This window comes from Colossoma macropomum, unplaced genomic scaffold (assembly GCF_904425465.1).
Source record: "Colossoma macropomum unplaced genomic scaffold, Colossoma_macropomum, whole genome shotgun sequence".
In the NCBI taxonomy this organism is placed as follows: Eukaryota; Metazoa; Chordata; class Actinopteri; order Characiformes; family Serrasalmidae; genus Colossoma; species Colossoma macropomum.
The window spans coordinates 32,804-56,504 of NW_023495849.1; the positions used below are offsets into that span (position 1 = coordinate 32,804).

At 37.1% G+C, this 23,701-nt stretch overlaps 1 protein-coding gene across 1 annotated transcript in view; it reads right to left on the reverse strand.

Annotated features, from left to right (window-relative positions):
• tspan18b (tetraspanin 18b) overlaps positions 1-23,081 on the reverse strand; it is a 48,621-nt gene extending 25,540 nt beyond the window's left edge. The window contains exons 1-2 of the mRNA XM_036563659.1: positions 22,827-23,081; positions 4,899-4,971 (exon numbers count right to left, since the gene is read on the reverse strand). Of these exons, the coding sequence (XP_036419552.1) occupies positions 4,899-4,901 (3 nt within the window). The 5' untranslated portion in view covers positions 4,902-4,971; positions 22,827-23,081. The remainder of the gene's footprint in view (positions 1-4,898; positions 4,972-22,826) is intronic.
• Between the last annotated feature and the right edge of the window lie 620 nt (positions 23,082-23,701).

Consider the following 23,701-nt stretch of genomic DNA (forward strand, 5'->3'; position numbering starts at 1 on the left):
TAGCTCCTTTAATACTGCAATAATCTCTGATACATATAGCCAAAGTTTCCAATGCCAGACTGAACAACAGAGGATGCAAGCAGCACCACGATGCTGGGGAAATATTCAGACCTTTCGTGGATGCAGAGTAAAGACGACTTGCAGGCCAAATACAACATCTTGATGAAAGACAAAAACTGTCACCATAACCAAAATGCTTTAAGACTAGATGCATATATCTCCATTTAAGCTGGTCAAAAGCTTTTTCAATGTTTGAAGATATAACAGAGGGTTTCAATCCTTTATTATCGTTGCTAAACATTACATTAAGTATAAGTGGCAAACATTTACAAAGGACAATCTGCTAGAAACAAAGCCTGTTTGGCCAGAATAATTAAGAGATGACACATGTTCATCCAATCTCTTAGCCATTACTTTTGCAATTATTTTTTGGCCATAACTGAGCAGACTTTTGGATCTGTACCCTGCAAGTTCAGTTCCTTCCTTCTTTAAAATCAAACAGATATTTGCTTCATAAAAAGTCTTTTGGAGATGCATTATGACTTCTCGCATTTTTGTACATTCTGAGCAGGAGGGGAGCAATGACCTTGGCACATGCTTTATAATATTCTATGCCAAAACCATCTGGCCTCGCAGACTCACCACTTGGAGTGATTTGATTGCCTCTTCGGCCATTTCAGTTAATTTAGAAATATTACTAGTACTAAGAAAATCCTCTATCTCTGAATCAGTCAACTGACATTTGGAGGTAAACAAATTGATATAAAAATCTTTATTCTAAATATTTATGTGGCTTATCCCAAAGCTTGAAAGGTTTTTGGTTTAACTTAAGAGGTCACTAACCAGGTTACCCATTATGATGTTATATTCATATTTTAATTTTAAAATATGGGTCAGATCATTATGGAGATATGGGTTTAGATAACAATTAAAATCGTCCCTTCATTTTCCACAAATTTCATAAATTTTCAAAATTTCATCTGACCACATATATTAATACATGTAACTGGAAAAAGTCAAAGCAACCTGAAACTATGAGGTATCTACTGCCAAGGTCGGTGACAATGGACAAGAGCCGAAAGGGTAGCAATTTAGGGAAAAGTTTGGCTACACCCCTCGCCTTGGAAGGAAAGGCAGATTAATACACTTGTGATATCCAGTTGGTTCTGAGACTTCTTTGTTCAGTAGATTTTATAAGTGTCTCCTGCAGAAAAATAAATGTCAGCTGCGTGGGATTTTGAAAGAGCAAAAACTTTTCTCTTTTAACTTGGTGCCCCCATACCTTTGACGTTCAAGCTGGTAAATGTGGTAGTACCTCCTACATTCATTTTTTTCATTAGCTTCATGTCTAAAAGGATAGGCTCCATAAATAAGGTAAAATAAAAGTAAAATACAATAAAACATATGTAGTCTGGTAAAAGAAAAGTAACAACAGCATAAGCAACTAACAAACCTTTCATCCCATAAAAATCTTTCCCAAAGGAAACAGCTAAACCCCAACATACTCAAGGTGACAGCAAGCAAGAGTAGGATCTAAGCAAAATAGAAACTAAACTGACACATCGACCCCACCTAAAAGTCACTCCCCTGCTCTGTGGTAAAGGATAAACTAAATGCCGTTTGATTACACTGACACAGAAGACCTTATATTATTCACAGTCCTTCTCATGGTCATGGTGCAACTTTGCTATGATAGGGCATGGCTTCTGCCCAGTGACAGGCTTTGGCTTCAGTGCTCTGTGCGCTCTGTTGACGTTTATGGGTTTTGAGAAGTTAGCTCTGGAGAGAAGCTGTGGTATAAGCTTGGACACAAAGGCTGTTGGGCAACCCTTCTCAGCGTTCTCTTCTACACCCACGATTTTCAGATTAAGCCTGTGAGAACACCCCTCATTTTAGCTCACAGAGCTTTTACAGTTGTTGGTTGCTCACAGCATCTAAGACTTTTGCCCTCTATATATGTGTGTGTGTGTGTGTGTGTGTGTGTGTGTGTATGTGTGTGTGTGTGTGTGTATGTGTGCGTGTGTGTCTTTGTATAACTGTCGACTTTCAGTCTACAACTACACTGCATACATACACAATGGAAGCGATTGTGAATTGTGATGTCAAATGAGGAGCACATGTTTGACTGTGTGCCCTCACAAACTATTTGCAGCATTTGTGGATAAACTGTTAGTGCAAAGTAACTGTCATAACCCTTAAATTAAGTTTGCTAGTATGTCTCTCCATTGCCTCCCCATGACAAAAATGGGAAACACCATACCTGCACCTTCGGTTACTGTAATTATGCAATTATTTCCTTACCTCTAATATAGCCTTTTATCTTGGCTTAGGAGAAAGAAAATAATAATAGTGCATTCATATGTAAAAGCTTAAAGTTTGTTTTTAACATTGCAAGTGACCTTTAACCTTCTTAGTACTACAAACAGATATTATGCTAAATTGCCTCTTTGTTTAGAAAACAAACAGGCTTTCTTGTAGTAGGCAAAAAACAGACAGCCAAAGCAGGAAGACCTTTATATCTAGACTGACTCTCTGGGGGCTTTCAACACTATTAGAGCAGTGGTTCCCAATCTGGAGTACTCCTGCCCTGCATATTTTAGTGGCTTCCTGCTCCAAAACACCCACTTCAACTGAGTATGGGTTTGGTGATTAGCTGATTGGAACAGGTGTGTTAGAGCAGGCAAAACAAAACAGGACAAGGGTACTCCAAGGTCAGATTTCCCATAAAACTGAAATGTATCTCAATATGTTGTTGATATATTCCATAATATTCTACATTTTTAGATTGCACTGAGCCCCTAATATTGTAAAACTGACTTTAAAGCACAACTTGAATAGCCATTGATTGCATGAGTGATTACCAAGGGGGGCTGACCACAACTGACTGAATTAAAACCTTTAGGATACACAAATATTAATATCACATTCCATTAAAAGTAAATCATGCTGTATGTATAAACTGACATGGATTTATCACATCAACTTCTTTCTCTAAACATAACGTATGACATAAAAAGCCCCAAAGAGCTTACAAACTTTTAAAGAGCCATCATAGTAGAGGTCTTCACAGGCTTGATTATTAATGCCCAAAAACATGTCCCTCTGAGCCTGCAAAATGTAGTGTCGATCTTGCCCACATCCGCCTGTGAAACAGCCATCAAACCCATCATACCTCCACAACCAGCCACAAGATTAAACATTTCAATATAGAAGTAAATATGTTGTGTTCTTTTCTGGATAAGCAAAACCATGTGAACTTGCAAATGGGGCCAATGAGTGTTACAGTCGACAGAGAAGTGTGTGGCACCACAGCCAAGGCAAAAAAAAAGCTTGGTTTCGCTACTTTTTATCTGTATCAACATTATTTTTAATCTGTGTCAATTACTTAATATTATTAAGTATTTACTCTACAAGATGATACATGATTACTGATAATAATTACTATCATGTTTGTAGCATACTTGCAGCTTATTTGTTACTTCCCCTTCTGCTTCTACAAGCAGCCAATAACTACCCAAGCCCACCCTATCCATACTAGAGACTGAGATTTGGACTTCCACTCAGCCACTCCTGGACATTAACAATGTTTTTGAGTCATTCCTGTGTAACTTTGGCTGTATGCTGAATGTGAGCATTATTTAACAAAGGCTTTTTGGTGCTCTTCTACAATGCTACAACTGGTGAAGCACCTGGTTAACTGTTGTATGCACAGTCTCTCCAATCTCATACACCAAAGCTTGTAACACGGTGTTGTCATAGGTCTCTTGTTGGCCTCCCTCACTAGCTTCCTTCTTGCATGGTCTTTGTGCACGGCCTGTTCTTGGCAGATTTACAGCTGTGCCTTACTCTTTTCATTTCTCAATGATTGATTTAACTGTACTCCAAGGGATATTCAAAAACTTGCAAATGTTCTATCCATTCCCTGACTTGTGTTTTTCAATCACCTTGTCACAAAGCTGATTGGAGTGTTCTTTTTTCTTCATGGTGTAGGTTATGTCACAATACTGACTCACTAGAAGTCGGACATTCCCGATACAAACATATTTATATAACAATCACTTGGAATCCCTTGAGTGCACACAAATGATCTCCATTTAACTAAATATGACTTAACACCAATTGGCTTCAATGATTAAAGTTTAGTAGAGTCATAATAATGCAATTAGTGTACTTATGCAACCATTTACTTTGTGTTTTATATTTGTAATCAATATAAATTGCTTTGCAGAGATGTGTTTTCGCTTTGTCATGAATCTCTGTTTCTGTTAATTAAAAAAAAAAAATAAAAAAAAACTGAATCCACTGCGATTTAATATTCTATGATAATAAAACATGAAAACTACCAAGAGGTCAATATTTGTAATTGATCTTTATTAATATTGCGACACTGGACAGCTCTCTGCAAACCTAAATTTGGACTACTCACTAGACTAAATGCATAAAAGAGTCCATGTATCTTAGAAAATAGGTGTGGGACTGTTAACAGTGCAGTCAAATATTGGTTTTAGTCAAATGACCCAGTGACTAACAGCTCTATGTTGGAACCAAGATTTAGACCTTCTGATTTAGAGCTTCTGCCAGAGGACTATTCAAATATGTTGCATAAAATTAAAAATCCAGTAAAAGACTTGTGATGTAAAAGACAGAAGAATGTGAACAAGTATGCTAGGAATTAAGTATATGTATATACTTAAGTTAGCACTGTTTGTATTTGTACCAAATTAGATCTCTATGGAGCTTAGATGACTCTAAAAAATTGGTATTATCCTCTTTGATCTTTCCTTTGGTTTGTACTTTTAAACCTGAAAATTTGTTAAATGTCCTTGAAAGAACAGCAAGCAATTTGGGTCATTATAGAAATAACATCCAAAAATCCAAATAAGATCCAAAACACATACCATTAGTCCTCAGTTGCAGCTCAAGATATATGTACAAGATTCGTCGCTCTCTATATTCCGTCGTTCTCATTAGCTGTAAACAGAAACAGAGAAAAATTTGCACTTAAAAAAAAAAAAACACAAACACACATATAAATAATACATATTCATATACACAACAACTATATACAGAGCTCAGTAGTTTAAAATGTCTTGCAGATAGAAAATATTAACAAACAGACAAAATTAATGGACAGAACGAGTGAGGTGCAAGCTTTAATAGAACCGTACTGGGACACTGCTGGAAGCAGCTGAAATATTCATGCATGCCCCTTGATGTTAGGCTCTGCTTTCTTCCTTGATTGGTTAATTACCCTTTATTGCTGGATACTGAATTCTATGTTTTCTCTCATGTTAACCTGAATTAGCATCTGGACTTATGTATAATATATTGCCACCAGCATTTTTGACTAATTACCTGCAGCAGACTCTTGCTGTCAGCGTAGGTTTCCAACTGTCTGGCTAATGAGGCTCAACACTTTCAGCTCTTTTGTTGCTTGTGTTACTTCACCACAAGTGTCGCCCAGCCACCTTGTGCAGGAGCTCACAAAATGCTTTATGGTCTGTGCACGAATAACACAGGGTACCACATTTAGTGGTCCTAATGCAGAAACACAGTGACCTGACAATGGCACATGATTCTGTCTTCACTCAGTATTTCGCCACCCCAGGTACATGACTGTAAATGAACATTATAGCTATAAACAAAGACACCTAGATTCAAGACCCTTTGACTGACAGAGCACGTTTGAAGTGAGGTTGCTGTTATTGTTCGATTTCCATGGTAACCTACTGAAAGAGCAAAGCACTGAATAAATCTTTATCTTACTTGTAAAGGGGGTACATAGTAATATAGAACACAATATGTAAGAACATTTGAGTCTAATGACAGACAGAAAATGAAGCTTGGTCAACTAGGGATCATTGAAAACAAACTTTCAGACTGCCTTTAAACACTTTGCTACTACCAAATCAATGACATTTAGCACTGATCACAGTGCACAGGGATTATATGTTGCCCAGTTAAAAGATTTTTTTAACTGATCACAGAGTTCTACATTTGGATGCATTTCTCTAGAAACACAATGCTGTGCTTAACTGAAAAACATCTAAAGCCCCTGTTTCTGCCCCAGTGAAAAGCCCTATAAAGACTTAACTACCTATACAGCAAAGTTAAGTCTTTAGACAACTGGCAATAAAGGACATCCTTTCCATGATTTGGCCTTGCACACTTCCTGAAAAGTAACTTTGCCTCACATTATTTCTGTTTTTTTTGACTGCGCATCTCTACCTCTGGCCTTTAAGCCAGGATACAAGAACAATGATGGTATGTCCCACAGGATGTTTATCACTGAAGAAGGAAGTAACAGATAAGCCTGTACCTGAAACAGAGAATAATTCATCATGATCTTATAACTGAAGGAGCTCATACCAGATGAGGTCTAATGTTTAAATATAAAAACTTACACTCGGGCAGGGGTAAGATCAGAATTGTGGGGGAATATACTTCAATTTTTATCAAAAACTAAATAAAGTATTACTTTATTTAGTTTTTGTTAAACTGCTGTAATTACATTGTGTTCAAATTCATACAGTGACAGTGCCTCAATGTTGCCAGCTATTTAACACTAGGATCACTGTACATTCATATGATGATTTGTTTTCATTTTCTACTGCAATCAAAGTATCAAACACTTGCAATGGCCGTTGTACTCTTAAAACAAAACATGAGACTATATATAATATATATAATATGCATCCATGAACGCATTTTCAAATAGCCCAATTTTGTGGGACAAGCATGAAATGTGACAACTCAAAAAACACGAGTAAAACCTCTAAATGTGGAAAAAAATGCACCATTTTTCTGGTTGCTGTAGTGTCCCTGCATGTCTCGACTACTAACCAGGTGTGTAATGATTCAGAAACCAAGACCGAAACCATGATACAAACGTCCACGGTCTCATATCCTGCCCCCACCTGCCCAAAACCCCAACCTTCTGGTGCAGCCTGTTAAGCTCTCTTTACATTACTAATGTAACAAAACTCGTTTTTCGCACTTAACTATATAAGTAGTAGTGGGCGATATACCAGTTGAAATTTGTTTTAAACTATTAAGTGGGCTTTACATACACTCACCTTTATCTCGTAAGGGTTAGCAAGCAATAGTGACATCTGTCAATTTGTTGTTCACTTTCTGTTTTTACTGTTTCACCCAATAAAAAGAATTTACATTTACCTACATTTAGTCATTAAATATGGTTCTTATTGAAAGTGATTAGATAACCAGAATAATATGTCTTTGTTAATCTACAAGAAAGGTTTAATTAAGCATCCAAAATTAATTAATGTTTGCCCATACTGCCCACTACTAATTATAAGTCCTGTAAATCACAAAATTATTATTATATTTATTTATTTATTTATTTCTGTTCACGTAGTTTTTTTATGTGAAGTTTAGTTAATCTACCATGTTCTTGAGTGTTCTTATCTTTAGTGTTTCAAATTGTTGGTGATTTAATAAAACCCAGAATTGATTTCTCAGTTTTTTCTTATTCACCCTCCTCAAAAATTAAAAACAAACAAAGAAACAAACAAACAAAAAACAAGGTATGAACCAAACCGTGCCTCAAAAATTGAAGTCTGAACCAAACCATGGAGAATCGTTACACCACTATTACCAACTGTTGAAGGCAGTTTCTCAATAGCAGCTGTTTTTAGACTGTTTTGTGCAGTTTTACGACCACAGCTTTTCTCAGGCTTTGTGCTAGGATTGGGAGGGTGTTGCCTGTCTCCTGAAAGAGGGGATGTAGAGGCATCAAAACAGGGCTTTGAAGCTAAGTGATTAAGCGGGAGACAGAAATGTCAGACTGGACCAAGTGGAGGCTCAAAGTAGCAGGAGAGGGGAATTCACAGTTACAGGTAAGAGGCTAAAATCACTAGGCTAATGAGACTCAATTAAAGTCAGCACTCTTCCTTAGAAAGGGTTGAACAAACACAGCAGACTTTATTCCCTCTGTAAAGCATTCATTATCAGCTATGTTGACAATGAGTTTTTTATGTTGAGTTTGATAGATGTTATAGTTTTTATGCTTTGACACACTGAATGAGTTTTTTACAAGTTTTTCTTACAGTTCTGTACAGTTTTTTTATGAGATTACCAGCAAGTTGCAAAATTCCATTTTCTTCTGACATGCAAATTTAAGAAGTTATTATAGTAATAGTGCAATTTCTCCTATTTTGTAAGGCTACCATGCTGAAGTAAGTGGAGATACCCTTCATAAAGGGCAAAGCAATCAGAGCAAAAAAAAAACAAGTAAAAAAAGATATTAGAACCTATAAGAAAGTATTTTAGCCAAAATTTGAACTATAAACATCAGATCATCCACTTTATGTATTAACTTGACCTAAACAACTGTCCAGAACTGGAACTGTTTAATACAGGACACATAATTCACCTAAAAGACTTAATAATAAGCCAATTATTGGGTGTAGCCAGAATTTTTACAATGGGGTGGCTAGGTAAGACCCAGTGATTATATGGAGTAGAAAATAAAGAAAAATCAAATAATAGAGCAGTTAATGTACATGTATTTAGGACACATTATTAAATTCAGATAAACATTATTAAATTGTACTGAATTTACTTTGTGCATAACTGAATCTGTACATAAGTATGTTGATTGATATCTTGATATCTTTTTTAGGCCATGTACAAGTATGTGTGCATATTTTTTAGTACCCACCAATACAGAGTCCTTTACCATACTGAGTAACCTATGTAGAATTAAGTAGTTGTTAGGGTAAATGAGTGCAATGTACCTTCACAGTCAAATAATTCAAATCTAGCTGATTTCACATGAAGTGCATTAGCTAGCTATGCTACATTATATGGACAGAAATATTGGGGCACTTACACATTTCGCCTACAGGAGCGTTTATAACATCCCATTCTAAATCCATAGGCATTATTATGGAGTTGGTCCTTCCTTTGCAGCTATAACAGCTTCCGCCCTACTGGGAAGCTATCTATAAGATTTCGGAGTGTGTCTGTGGGAATTTTTGCCCATTCATCCAGAGGAGCAGTTGTGAAGTCAGACACTGATGTTGGATGAGAGGGCCTATCTTGCAATCTCTATTCTAGTTTATCCCAAAGATGTTTGATGGGGTTAAGGTCAGGGCTCTGTGCAGGCCAGTCAAATTCTTCCACACCAAACTCACCCTACCATGCCTTTATGAACCTTGCTTTGTGCACTGGGGTCATGCTAGAACAGAAAAGGACCTTCCTCAAACTGTTCCCACAAAGTTGGAAGCATAGAATTGTCTTGGTATGCTGAAGCATTAGGATTTCCCCTCACTGGAACTAAGGGGCCTAGGCAAACCCCTGAAAAACAACCCCATAGCATTATCCCTCCTCCACCAAACTTTACAGCTGGCGCAAAGCAGTCAGGCAGGTAACGTTCTCCTGGCATTCGCCAAACCCAGACTCATTCATCCATCAGATGAGTCTGGGTTATATATTACACCGATCAGGCATAACATTATGACCATTATGATCCTTGTTTCTACGCTCATTGTCCATTTTATCAGCTCCACTTACTATATATAGGTGCACTTTGTAGTTCTACAATTACAGACTGTAGTCCATCTGTTTCTCTACATACTTTGTTAGCCCCCTTTTACCTTGTTCTTCAGTGGTCAGGACCCCCATGGACCCTCACAGAGCAGGCACTATTTGGGTGGTGGATCATTCTCAGCACTGCAGTAACACTGATGTGGTGGTGGTGTTAGTGTGTGTTGCGCTGGTCTGAGTGGATCAGACACAGCAGTGTTGCTGGAGTTTTTAAACACCTCAGTGTCACTGCTGGACTGAGAATGATCCACCAACCAAAAATATCCAGCCAACAGTGTCCTGTGGGCAGCGTCTTGTGACCACTGATGAAGGACTAGAGAATGACCAACACAAACTGTGCAGCAGCAGATGAGCTATCGTCTCTGACTTCACATCTACAAGGTAGACTGACAAGGTAGGAGTGTCTAATAGAGAGGACAAACTCCATGGTGCGGAGCATATTTTTGGCCAAGCATCATTGACCTGATTGGTTTACAAATGTGAATTTAACCAATCACAAAAAAAGCACTAAAATGTATTACTACTGCTATGATCGTAATACACATAGACCATAACTATCTCCATTAATAGAGCACTACCTTGCTTCCCTGAAAATTGACTGGGTTTGAAAACAGCCTATTGTTCTTCAGAGATGTTAGCTAGCAAAGTTTACTCTCTGAGGCTGAACCCAGTGGCACGCAGGTCAAAACAATACTAATGATTTTAACATCGTTCTGTGTTGACAAAACGAGTGAATTTATCTGTATAAAAATGATTAAGCATTTACAAACTACGATTTTGCACAAGAACTCCATAGGAACTTCATTTTGGACTCGCTTGGTAATGCAATCTAGTGACATAAATAGCATCACCCATAACGATGTATTCATGGTGCATATATGGTGCATGTATTTTGTCGCTATGTTTAAAGTGACACTATGATTAAAGTGAAGTAAATTGATATATCTACCCAAGGTTCTATTAATATTCATTATGGGTACAATTTAGTTACAACTCACAAGGCTAGTTAAGTAGGCTTGGAAAATTTAACTTTATGTTCTTTGTAATCTTATTATTACTGTGAAGTTGGCTTGAAAATGCCAACTTACTGTTCTTCCTTATCTTCCTCTTCCTATTATTATCATTATCATTATCATCATCATCATCATTATTATTATATGCTCAAATCTTATGAACTTCTTACAGTCCACAGTTTTTGACGTTCAAGCACTAAATTTTGCACCAACATTCCTCATATACGGAAATAGTGCATTTGTGCTTTTTGAACCAATCTGATGTATGGTTTTCTTAAAAATTATTGTTCAAAGACAAAATTTTTCCTATGAAAATGAATGCTGGGATGTTCAGAACATTCAATCTAACTACCAGAAATGATGTCACAATGCACATCTCTCACACAGACACTCATACACAGTACACATAGACTCTTGCTTACAGCCTAAAGCACAGTAATAACAGTAAAAATAATAGTAGTAAATCAGAACAAAAAGGTAGCCATTATGTAGCAGTCTATTTAAGGTACCAATTGATTTAAGGTATCAGTAAATTTAAGGGGGCAGTGGATTTAAGTTGGAAGTGAATTTAAGGTGGCAGTGGCTTTTGTGAATTTAAGGTGCCACTGAATTGAAGGTGGCAGTAGATTTAGGGTATAAGTAAATTTTAGGTGGCAGTGGATTTAAGGAATCAGTAGATTTTAGGCATCAGTAAATTTAAGATGGCAGCGAATTTAATGTGGCAGTAAATTTAAGGTATGAGGAAATTTAAGGTGGTAGTGATTTTCAGTCAATTTAGGGTGGTAGTGGATTTAAGGTTTCAGTAAATTAATGATGGCAGTGAATTTAAGGTATCAGTTAATATAGAGTGGTAGTATATTTAAGACCGCAGTAGATTCAGGTATCAGTAAATTCACGGTGGCATTGAATTTAAGGTGGTGGTGGATTTGAGGAATAAGTTTAAGTTGGTAAGGAATTTAAGGTGGCAGTGGATTTAAGGTATCAGCAGATTTAAGGTGGCAGTGAATTTATAGTGGCAGTTGATTTAAGGTATCAGCAAATTTAAGGTGGCATTGAAGTATCAGTTCATTTTAGATGGCAGTGAATTTAAGGTAGCAGTGGAATTAACAAGGCATTAGATTTAAAGGAGTAGTAGAATTAAGGTAGCAAATAATTTAAGGTAACAGGAGGTTAAAGGTGGCAGTGGTTTTAAGGTATCAGTGATTTTAAGGTGGAAGTAGATTTCAGGTAGTAGTGGAATTAAGGAGGCACTGAATTTAAGTGAGCGGTAAATTTAAGGTAGCCATTCATTTAGGGTTGCAGGAGGTTTAGGGTGGCAGTGGATTTAAGGCAGAAACAGATTTTAAAGTATCAGAAGATTTAGAGTACCAGTGGATTAAACGTGGCAGTGGATTTAAGGTAGTAGTAGATTTAAGGAAGCAGGAGATTTAAGGGAACAGTGGATTTAGGGTACCAATGAAGTGAAGCTATCAGTGGATTTAAGGTGGCACTAAATTGAAGGTAAGAATGGATTTAAGGTAGAAATAGATTTAAGGTTGCAGGAGATTTAAGGTAGCAGTGGACTTAAGGTTTAAGTATTGTTAAGGAAGCACTGGATTTAAGGAAGCGGTGGGTTTAAGTTAGGCATTAATTTTGGGTAGCTAAAGATTTAAGGTGGCAGTGGATTTAAGGTAGCAATAGATTGAATGTACCAGTGGATCAATGGATAAGTAGTAGGAGATTTAAGGTGCTAGTGGATGTAAGTAGCAATGGATTTAATGTAGAGATAGATTTAAGGTAGCGTTATATTTGAGCTAGCAGTGGATTTAAGCTTTAAGAGGATTTAAGATACCATTGGATTTAAAGTAGCAATAGATTTAAGGTACCAGATGATTTAAGGTAGCAGCGAATTTAAGGAAGCAGTGGATTTAAGGTACCAGTGTATTTAATAGCATAGCAACCACCTAGCAACACTTTAGCAACAACCTGGGACAGGATATCAACCACCTAGCAACACCTCACCAACTACCTTGGACACCACAGTAACCGCCTAGCAACATTTAACCAACACTTTAGCAACCAACAGTCTTCCGCCATTTTAACGTTTTAAAATTAGCCTAATAATTAGTCTAACGTCTAATTAATATCTACGGTAGAGCAGGAAAGAGCAAATTTCATTTACCTACTTTTATATTAGGGCTACACGATAAATCATATTTTTACCATTATTGCAATGTGTGTTTCTGCAATAAAGACCATGTTAAAGTTACAAATCTGCTTCTCTGCAGGGACTGAACCCAGCAGGCTAAACATTATATTTAAGGCCATAAAATTGACTAAAAACTCATTTACAGGGAACATGCCCACTGCATGAACAAATGTTTGGTTTAGTTCCTTCAGTTGTGACAGTTCTATCTGGCTATGTGAACATATCTAGATACCTATGCAATGCTTTACAAATACTTTGGATTTGACCCAATAAAAGAGCCAACCTTAAAAGTTTAGGCATAAATAAAAAATGTAAAACATTATGAAACACGACTGAAAGGGTACACAATTGTTAAAATCGGTGGAACGATACATGCAGTGACCAAAAATGATCAAACTTGGTGGTGGTGGTGGGGGGGGTAACTCCTTAGAAGTTTTCTGTTAATAGTTTGTTACATTAAATGGTTACATTTATATTTCATACAGTTACATTTCACAAAGACTGATGGAAACAATTCACATTTCCATCAAATTAGTATTTAATCCTTTTAGACGCAAAGTCAGGAACACCAAATAAGTGATCATGATGTTTCTATCATAAATGCAACCATAAATGATTGTTTAAATATTAATGATAATATAAATATGTATAATTGTTTATAATAGCGTAGTTATCACATTTTGAATGCTGCCGTAAATATACTTATCCTAAAACTAACCAAAAAACACACCCCTGAAAGACTACACCGATACGGTACTTTAGCCAATCGAGATGTTGGACAATGTTGCTTATTCATAAGCCACACAGCTCAATAAAAGGACAACCTAAGGAGAGACTTAACTTTGAGAAGAACAGTCATGAATGCCATGAATGAATTCAACCCAGGTATAATGCCTACCATCTGATTCTTTAATCTTGCTAAATGATCACCAAACAGCCCTTAACAACAGGACCTTAAGGAGACTCTCAAGCTTCACACCAAAATAAAACAAGTGCAGGTAATGCAGTCCAATGCCTGAAAGTGTTTCCGTATTCTTCCTAAGAGCGATCCACCTGGCCAGCTCTGAAACACAAAACAAATGAATGGGAAGCCAAAGCCTTAGGAACAGGAAAGAAACTAGCAGGTAAGCAGGTAGCTGGTCTGACTAGTTGTAGCTTTTCCTTTTGCCTCCAAACCTGAGTGATTACGTCCAATAAAGCTGATGGTTTGAAAGACTATATGAAGTTGTTAAGGACAACACAATTAAAAAGCATTTCTGCTACCTTTATTTTACTTTTATTTTATATTAATTCATTTTGTCACCAGTTAAACACAAGTAATATCATGCCAGTCAGTGAAGAGTTACTTTCTCTCTGTCTCATAATTCAAATGCCAAACATTCAGCTAAACCCCAGAGTGTGCTCAACATAAATGTTAGCCCTGTTTCTATCACATGACATTTGAGCACAATTGGCTCTTACGAAGCAAAAATGACAGTTTTTCCCTATTATTTTCCTTCCTTGGAACAAATTTACCCTGTAGTCTAACCACCCTGTTAAGCATACTTGAAGCCAACATCTGTAGTCAATTTCAGGCCACCATTAAATCCATGGTAAACACTATACAGCAGTCTGTGATGTTCAAAGTGCCAAAATGTCTAATGCATGTAAGAATTCAAAGTAAGTCTCAGATGTATATACACAAATCATGCCCAAACTGACAGGATATAATCCATTTTCTGCTCTGCCAATTTTTTTTATGAAACATACTTAATGCCTCTACTGCTATTACGGTAGGTGGATTAGTTCAAAACCCATCTGATGTTGGTCAATATCTCTAACTGTTTTGATATATTTTGTATAAATAAAAGACTCTTGGGGCTGTCTTCTGGGAAGTCATACAGCAGCATAATGAATATTTGAGCAATTGCCCTACCAATGACCATGATTTTTTTCCCCTGAAAGCTTTGTGGAAATTCCGCCCTGAGCGGCTTATTTCATGTGTATAAATTAGGCTTCTGATTTTTGGTTATTCTCAAAGTTAAATTACTCAAGTACACTTTAAAAAGTATCAATGTAAAATGTGTCTACAGTCACAAGCCTTCAAATGAGCTAAATCATAACAGTGCCTTGACCTGATTAATTGAGAATGGCCCATACAAGAGCCTAAGCTTTGCAGAAAAAGCTGGAGTTCTGGATTTGATTCATATGGACCTTGACATAACTGGAGACTTGACTGGGTCTGATTTCACAGGCAGCTCCGCATTGTGTGTGGACATCATGCTGGGTTACAAGTGTCAGGAGCCTTGCAGCTGGATCATTTCCTCATCAGGAAGATGGTCAACAGTGGGACCTCCTCATAAATGTGCAGGTTTCATTCAAGTGCTGCCCATTAAAACCATACTGAAATCATTCAGCTGCTACACAATACGCACAAGATGGGTAACATTATTTCTTGTTGCTCCCAATACCTTCAGAAAGTCCCTCAAAGACATCAGATGGTAATTAGATTTACATAAACATTATTGTAGTTGAGGACATGGATGCAAATCTGATTGCACCTACAAAGGAGGACTTGAGACATCCTGAATTAGATATCCTTCTTTTTTACTAGTGCTCAGAAGAAATGGGGCGGAGTTAGGTGGGGAAAAAGCCAGGCATTTTTTCCACAGCAAGCTCCCATAAAATCCTTTCTTTGCATTTCTCCTTCTGGCCAAGGAAGCAATGAGACATCACAGAAGTCAGAGGTACTCCATACTCAGCAAAGCATCCAGAAAACAGAGTTAATAGGGCACAAATTTAAGTACTAAACATAAACATCCAGAATGGTGTTACATCCACTCACGGTGTCTTAAAACCTTTTCTTCTCTCCAGTCGAGAAAAATAGAGCTGAACATTGATGCTATTCCTTAGTTTAAGCACTTAAGCCATTTTCAGGGCAAAACAACATGGGCCGGAGTACTTTATATGATAGGACATTATTGACAGAAGTGCTCTAGCCTAAAGCTGGCTTGACCATTTTAAATTTTTAATGCTTCAAAGTACTGTAATTACTTACTGATCTACAACACACTTAATATTTGGTCAAAAATGACCACAACAGCCCTGTGGTTCTGCAATCTATGAGAGAGTGAATTTCTGCAGCAAAATATACTTTGCAACACACTTTGCAAACCAATCTATTTGTTATTTTTATTGCACTGTTCATTGGAGCTCAATCCACTGTGCCAGACCAATAACATATTTCATGTCACACGTCAAAAAGGGATGAGACAAAACAGTGTTCCAGGATGCACAATTGGAATAGAATAAAAATATGAATGGCAAAAAAATGTAGGCATACATGTAAACACAAATAAATGTCAGCATCAGGAAAAAAACAAAATGTATTGAACAGAAAATTACAGAGTTTACCAACTAAATGTAATTTTTAAAAAAATCAAATATCAATAATATCAAAGAAATCCAAAGTTCAGTCTTTGAACTTAGTTGCATTTTCTGCTTCTCACAAATCAAACACTTTCAAATATTGTTGGGGTCTGGGCTCTGGGATGGTCAGTCCATTGTTCTCAGAACACCAGCAGCTTCTCTGTTTGACTTGCAGTTTCTTCTTTTTTGTCAATTTCCTTTTCTCAGTAACAACTTTTTATAGCTACAAATCCTGATCTGATGGAGACAGTTTTGGTTGTCTACTAGGTCTCACATCATTGTTAGTCTCATTTCTCTATATTTTTAATAATTTTTTAAATTCCATTTCTGGAAACTCCAGTTCTGGAAACCCCCTTATTTTTGACTTTCCCCTTCCTTATGCAAAAAGCTTATCTTATATCTAACCTTCTAAAAATCTCTTGAAAAATTAATAACTTGTATTTAATGTCCATTTTGACTGCAAATCAAATTAATAAAGGGTGGTCTTTGTTTTTTGCACAGTAGTGTGTATATGCACAGTAGGTTTATTGATACAATGACAGTTGTACAGTGTTATAACAATGATATTCACAGGATAGATCAGGCCATTCCCTGCAGATCCCAAAACAGAGAAAAGACTTTCCAAAATGTGTTGGTTTGGTGATGAGTTTCAAAAATGTGTTTCTTTGTTGGAGCAATGTTAGATAATTGTGTCAACCACAAGTTCAAAGTAGGCATGTTTATAATAATAAAATATAGAGATGGCCCCAATCCAAAAGTATCAGTATTGGGCTAATATCAGCAGAAAATGATGAATCAGATGTTAAAGGGAAAAAAGAATGAACCTGAAACAAATCTATCCTGATATAGCACGTCCTCACACTTTATGACGTCTTTTAGCTGTGGGGTAATGGGGAGTGTTTGAGCAGTTTGTGCACGATAGCTTACTTTTAGGTGCTCATCTTAAGTGAAGTGCTCCAATTAAAAGCTAATTTTAAATAACATTTCATTGTTACTGATAAAGAAGTATCAAATCAGTATTGGTATTAGTATCTGAAAATATCTGATATTGTGCTATTTTTTTATAAAATACTACCTAACCTTTTGTAAACAAGCATGTAAATGAGCTTTAAAAAAATAAAACAAATTCTACCATTATAATACCAAGGTCAGAGAGCAGTTGAAAAAATAAGTTTGTTAAAGCTAAAACAGTTCTCTGTCCACTAGCAAGTTCACACAGACTATTCTACCAAAGGATTGTATACAGGAAAGAAAGTCACAACTGCAGTTTCATGCACAAGAGTATAGCAAAGATGTGTTGCCAAAACCAAAAGAGCAAGTAGGGGGAGGAGAAGGAGGGAGGGAAGAGAGGAAACTATTTGGGGTCTAAACTGCTGCTGGAGCAAAAGAAAAAGAGAAACACCAGAAGCTAGAGGAGTCCAATTTCATAAAGAAACATGCCTGAGTCAGTAGGAGTGAACATTTGTTTGATTTAGTTAAAGGGAGAGGCTCAGAAAAACAGCACATTGGCACTTTTGAATGCTAAAATGGATGTAGCTGCTTGACACGATCTTTTACATTTGCAGGATGCAGAGGGCATGGCCATTTACTGTTATATGCACATCTCACATGTTATAAGACACTGTTGTAGGACAGTGTCCTGTTGAAACTCTGGAATCAATAAGCTGTTAGAGAAGCCATTTTCTAAGAACAATGTACACCTTGAGAAAGAATATGTTGCTTAAATTCCTGAAAAAAATGGCAAACCTTTCCTGCACTCATCGTCATTAAAAGTAGAGCACTCAGCTAAGCATTTTGTGAGACTGCTAACCCAAAATAAAGCTGTTATAAGGTGTTTATACACTGTTTTATTGCAAGCCACCCTCACTGCTCAAGAGCCTGACCTAACCACTTGTCTGGGGAAATCCAATTACTAGCTAGAGAAACACTAATGTGGTTAGCTAAGCTAAGAGAAGTAAGAACAGGGACTCATACATTAGCTGTTCACATTTCACAAAAGATTTCACTTCTAGAGCATTAAATGTTAATACCTAGGATGTCTTGTGAGTGCTATGCCGCAGTGTTTTCAAAACAGCAACAGAAGGACATTTTCTTTTGATGACAAAAACAGAAGACACTGTCATGTTTTCAATGAGACTTTAAAAATATATCATATATTATGAAAATATTAATGACATGGTCTGACACTGGATTTATCCTCAACAGAACAGGAGGTATGCATAAAGCTTTCATGCACAAAAGACAGTTACTAAACAGTTACAGAACAATGATAGACCAACTAAAAATCATGCTTCACTCTTAGCAGCTTCACTTATAATAAGGTACAATTGGACTCTTACTTTACAGTGACGTATAAATAACAAAGTAAAAGTAGGACTACATGATAATTCACTTCCATTCAGTTCAGTGATGACATATGTCTCCATACACCATCCTTTCCCTAGGCCCATCACACTTATTATATAATCACCTGTTCGTATTTGAGCTGATAGCAATTATTTCCAATAGCTTTAACAATATATTTACGTTAACACAAACAGAAGGTGAATTAGATGTTTATCAGATGGGTTGAGGCAAGTACATGTAAAAGAAGGAAATATACTGTCTTAAGAAAACAGCAAAAGTTTTAACTTTGGACTTTGTGCTATAATGTTTGGAGCGCAGCGGTGAGCAATGTTTATTTATTAGTGGCTGTTGTCAGCTGGAAGCTACCAAGCATCGACAGCTAACAAGCAAAACAGCTAATCAGCCAATTTAGCCACTTTAGGCTTATACTGTAATAGCTGCATTCAAAGAACAAAGATCGATCATTAAACTGGCCTATTTTCTCTACCACCTTTATTTAAAGCTGCACTATGTAACTACTGGGTATTTGGAGACCTCTCTGGTGTAAATATGTAACTGCACACAATGTGCAGAAGCAAATTCTGTAACATCAGTTGTGCTTTGGCCCCACAGGAGCAAATGGATTTCATAAGTGCACTGAAAGAGTATAGAAACAGAACTCAGTCAAAGACTGGTGAAGGCCAGGTCTTCTGAGAAAGTAAGTGAATTATCAAGTATTGTTATAATATCTTCAGTATAATGTTAATTTTTCATCCATCCTGCACCTTCTGTTTACTCTTGACGTAAAGACATACATAGGGCCCAGCTTGTCAAGTATATCAAGTACAAGTAATGTTGTTCTGTGTTAACTACACAGCACAATAATACTGGAACGACAAGCACAAAAACTGGAGGACATGCACAACAATCAGTTCCCTCTTGATAAAGTGGTTCAATCAGTTATCATAACCCTTGTCTGATGTGAAATTTGGGTTCTGTATCTTACATTTTGTAGCTGCCTGAATCAGTAGACCAACAGGCTCCCCTTTATGTGAGCACATGTTCATGTGTTTTGTTTGGAGGGACATTTAAATAGCTGCGTCCAAAAACGCAAACTAACAATACCATACTAAGTCTCTATATGCACCGACATTCTGCCTACTACATGTATGTAATTTCAATGAAATCTTTTTGAAACAAAAGGCCCCAAACCCATTATTGGCAAAGCACTCAGTGTCACATATATTAGATAGAAACTCCTCCAACAATGATAAAAAAAAGCATTTTCCTCTTGAAGCAGACAGATAGTCTTATTTAGTTCCAGGCTCTCTGTGGACTGAAAGCTAGTGGTGCTAAGAGGTGAGGGATGACCTCCATTTTTTTCTGCAGTGCCTTTTCCAGTCATCTAAGATAAGTGCTGGGGGGTGGATGAGAGAGTGCACACTGTGAGCTGGACTGAGGATCAACACATCTAAAAGAAAAAATGAAAAAAAAAAACGGTTTACTGAAGTAAATCTGCCTCAGATCCCCAGTTTTCTTGAAAAAAAAGACAACAACAAACAAACAGCAGCAGAAAATATCAAAGAGTGATAGTGTAGTGTTTTTTTCTCACATTGGATGGAATTTTATACACTCTGCCTATTGATGTTAAGTAGGGCATCAGTGATGTCCATGATATGATTCAGAGGGACCTCACAGGGACCTAACAGATCTCTTGTGCCAACTTGTCCCTGGGTTCATCACAGATTATTAATGTAGGTAGTGAAAGAAAAACAATAGCAAATATTTAAATTCAATATACATCAGTATATCATATATCACAATCATTTAAAGAATTCAGAAAACTTTGCATGTGTTCTGGGGCAATGGGTCTCAAATTGACAACTAGGATTACATTCAAATCCTGTCTTTGTACATGAACTTCAAACAGAGAATTCAACCACTCAGATCAGGGGTTCCTTATCCCAGTCCTGGGCCCTTTTGTCCTTTCTCTCATCCAGCACACTTGTTTCAACCTATTAGCTAATCAAAAAAGCTTCTAATAAGCTGGGTTAGAGCAGATAAAAGGACAAAAATGTGTAGAACATGGAGACCCCATGACTGACTTTGGGAACCTCTGCAATAGATCACAGACAGGAAACAAACAGCAAGCAATGGAGCAGTGAAGCATGCTGGCAGTGAACCCTGAACAAAACTGCACTTTTAGTTAATTTAAACAAGATACCAAAAGCAATGTAGTGATTATAAAAGACATGGCCAACATGTTTGAAATTAAACCAAGCATAATAATGACAGGCACTGTGAAAGTGAGGCATACTCATGTGTGAAACTATACAATGGTCTAACCACAAACATCACATTGTTCATTAAGTGAATGCCACCTTTGAAGTCTATAACTTCAAAGATGACTATAACAAAGCCGGTGACAAAGAATCACTATAGGAATTCCAAAAATGGCAACAGTGGCTCAAAGAGTTCGCAGTCTCTAAACATCTACAATGTTTCTACATGTAAAATATCAACCACATAAAACCCTGCATTAGTCAACACAAACACTTTAATTTAACAACTGAAAAAACCTTACCTTCTAGTTGTTCACAATTTTCCATGTCTATTACATTGCAGAATGACCACTGAGGAGAAGTCATGACTGTCATGAAAGCAGTTTTTCATGATTTGTTAACAGGGATTCACACAAAGTCCTACAGTTTACTAATGGAACGAAAAGTTCTTGTTCTAAACTACTTGTTAAAGAGAACGCCTTTAATTTTTATCTTTAATTTATTTAATATATGTGTCTCTGGTTGCTTTTTTTTTATATTTCTTATCACATTTAATTATTTTAAAACAACAAATTAACCTAACCAGCTTAATGTAAAAGCACATACCACCTTCTAGAATCCTAACAGCACTGAACATTAATGATGAAATCTAGGATTAGGAAAACTATGAAACTGAGATTTTAACACTGACTTCACAGTGCAAAGGCCTGTGCAAGGGAACTTTTAGTGGTTCTGACATCAGCAATTTATCTAAACTCAGAAACCTCTCACTAAAAGCCTGTTTAATGGATCCCTCTGTGCCAATATTGTCATGGAGAAGTGCACAGCTAAATTAAACTTGGTTTGTCCTAAGTGCCTGCTTTAGGACAAGTGCAGAAAACTCTTACAGAACAATTTAGTTCCTTAAGCAAATGGGCAGCTGAAGCTATTTTTTTATCAAAAAGGACATAGTTGTTAAAGCAATGTGAGTAACAATAGCCTGAGATCACAGGCCATTGGCAGACTGCATGATTAGCTTATTAAAGAAGCACATTTCGTTTCTATGTAGTTTTATATACTGATGTAGACATTAAGATATCTTAATATTTAAAAAAAAACCTCAAAAATTATTTTAAAAATTGTACTCACACACAGCAAAACTACAGACACTTGACTGCCAGGTCAAAAAATCAGTAGCATCGTTTATGCTTGTCTGACGTCTCAAATAGCTTAAGTATAAGATAAAGGCCCTTTCTATGGCCTATAGGTCCTTGTATATATTTTCTTCTTTAAGCTGTTCACTCTGCCTGGCTTCTCATATAATTCAGCTGATATAGGACAAACGTCCCATGAGAAGAGCCCTTTAGGTATGCTGGCACTGAGTATTGGGTACAGGTACCCTGTAGACCCATTTGTGTTTGGGATAATGCAGGATGGGAAACCTGATTCTCTCTACACCTCATCTCCAACCGGACTCAACAGAAGCACTATCTGCAGTTCTAAGCACAGTCTTTCATACAGTGCCATCGTTTTATTGTTTTAGTATGCTAGCGAGAGATTTGGGACAACGAATGTGAACGGAAATCCGTGTTAAATTGTTGTAAAAATATAAGTTCGGTAAATCCATGTTAATTTATTGTTATCAAAACGTTGAATTCATTATGTTCTCTCACTCAAGTCAGTTTAAACACACTACCACAACGCCAACCCTCTTTAACCCCACTACAATAAACAATAGGACAATTTTTGATCCAATCAGGTCAAAGGATCAGTTTCAAACTATTTTACCATTCAGGAAAAGGTAGCGAAGCGATCAATCCTTACGGCAAGAGCAAGCAGCCTTGCGCAATTATCCTGCGTTGTGTTAGCTACAACACAACGTAAGTGCATAAATACATCTGTTTTCTTGTTTATTTTGATATCTTAGTCAGCTCTCGTCCCCTGGTTTACAAGAGACGAAGCACAGCACATGCTCACTACAAGTTCGGTCATCAGTCAGACGGAAAATCTTCATCTATCTCAGTCAACACGGTCAATACAGTGCTTATGAGCAGCTCTTACCTCAAAACGCGCCGTACGCTGTTGTGTTTCACCCCGAAAGGCTCCACCGAGGCTCAATTTGTGTCCAAAATTTGCGTGGGACTTCAACAAAAAACTCTGAAAGCTACTCTCTTAAGAAACCGGGTGAGCTTTCACGCTTCAACTTATGAACTCCAGAACCCCAAAACACTATCGCTCAGTTGTCGCGTTTCGCTATTAATTCTGAGGCTTGACACACGCCGAGATGAATTACGGAGACACAGCAGCTGAGCCTGGGGGCGGACACTACATTCACAGCCACGCCCACTTTCTGCTTTGTGACTTTACGGATCTGCTCTACTTCAGGCTCAGTTCTTCTTCGGAAACCGTGTTATCTATATGTGGAAATGGCAGGTACTACGATCGGCAAATGAGCAGGTAGTTGTTAAATTCCTGAATGTGACTGCTCCTCTGACCGAGGCTTAAGCTCAAGGGTGGAGACATTACGTTGGCCACAATGTTTTTCTGCCCTCGCGTCTCAAAAGCAAGATCACTGATGTGCTCACACAAGCAAGTTTAAGTCTGAGTTCTTGGTGTCAAACTCATTTTATCAACGATTTTTCATTTTAATTTAAAGATGTCTTCTTTGTTATGTTTAGTTATATGAAGGGGAAAGAAAAGTAGCCGAAATTTGGCACCGTGTGTGAAATGTAAATAAAAACAGAAAGCAGTGACTTGTAGTTCCACTTTGACCCGTATTTAATATACATATATATATATATACATACACACACACACACACACACACACACACACACACACACACACACACAAAAGTTGAGACAGAGGCAACTAAAGGCTGGGAATGTTGTGAAATGTTGAAAAACATATCTTAAATAATTGGCTATGATTGAATA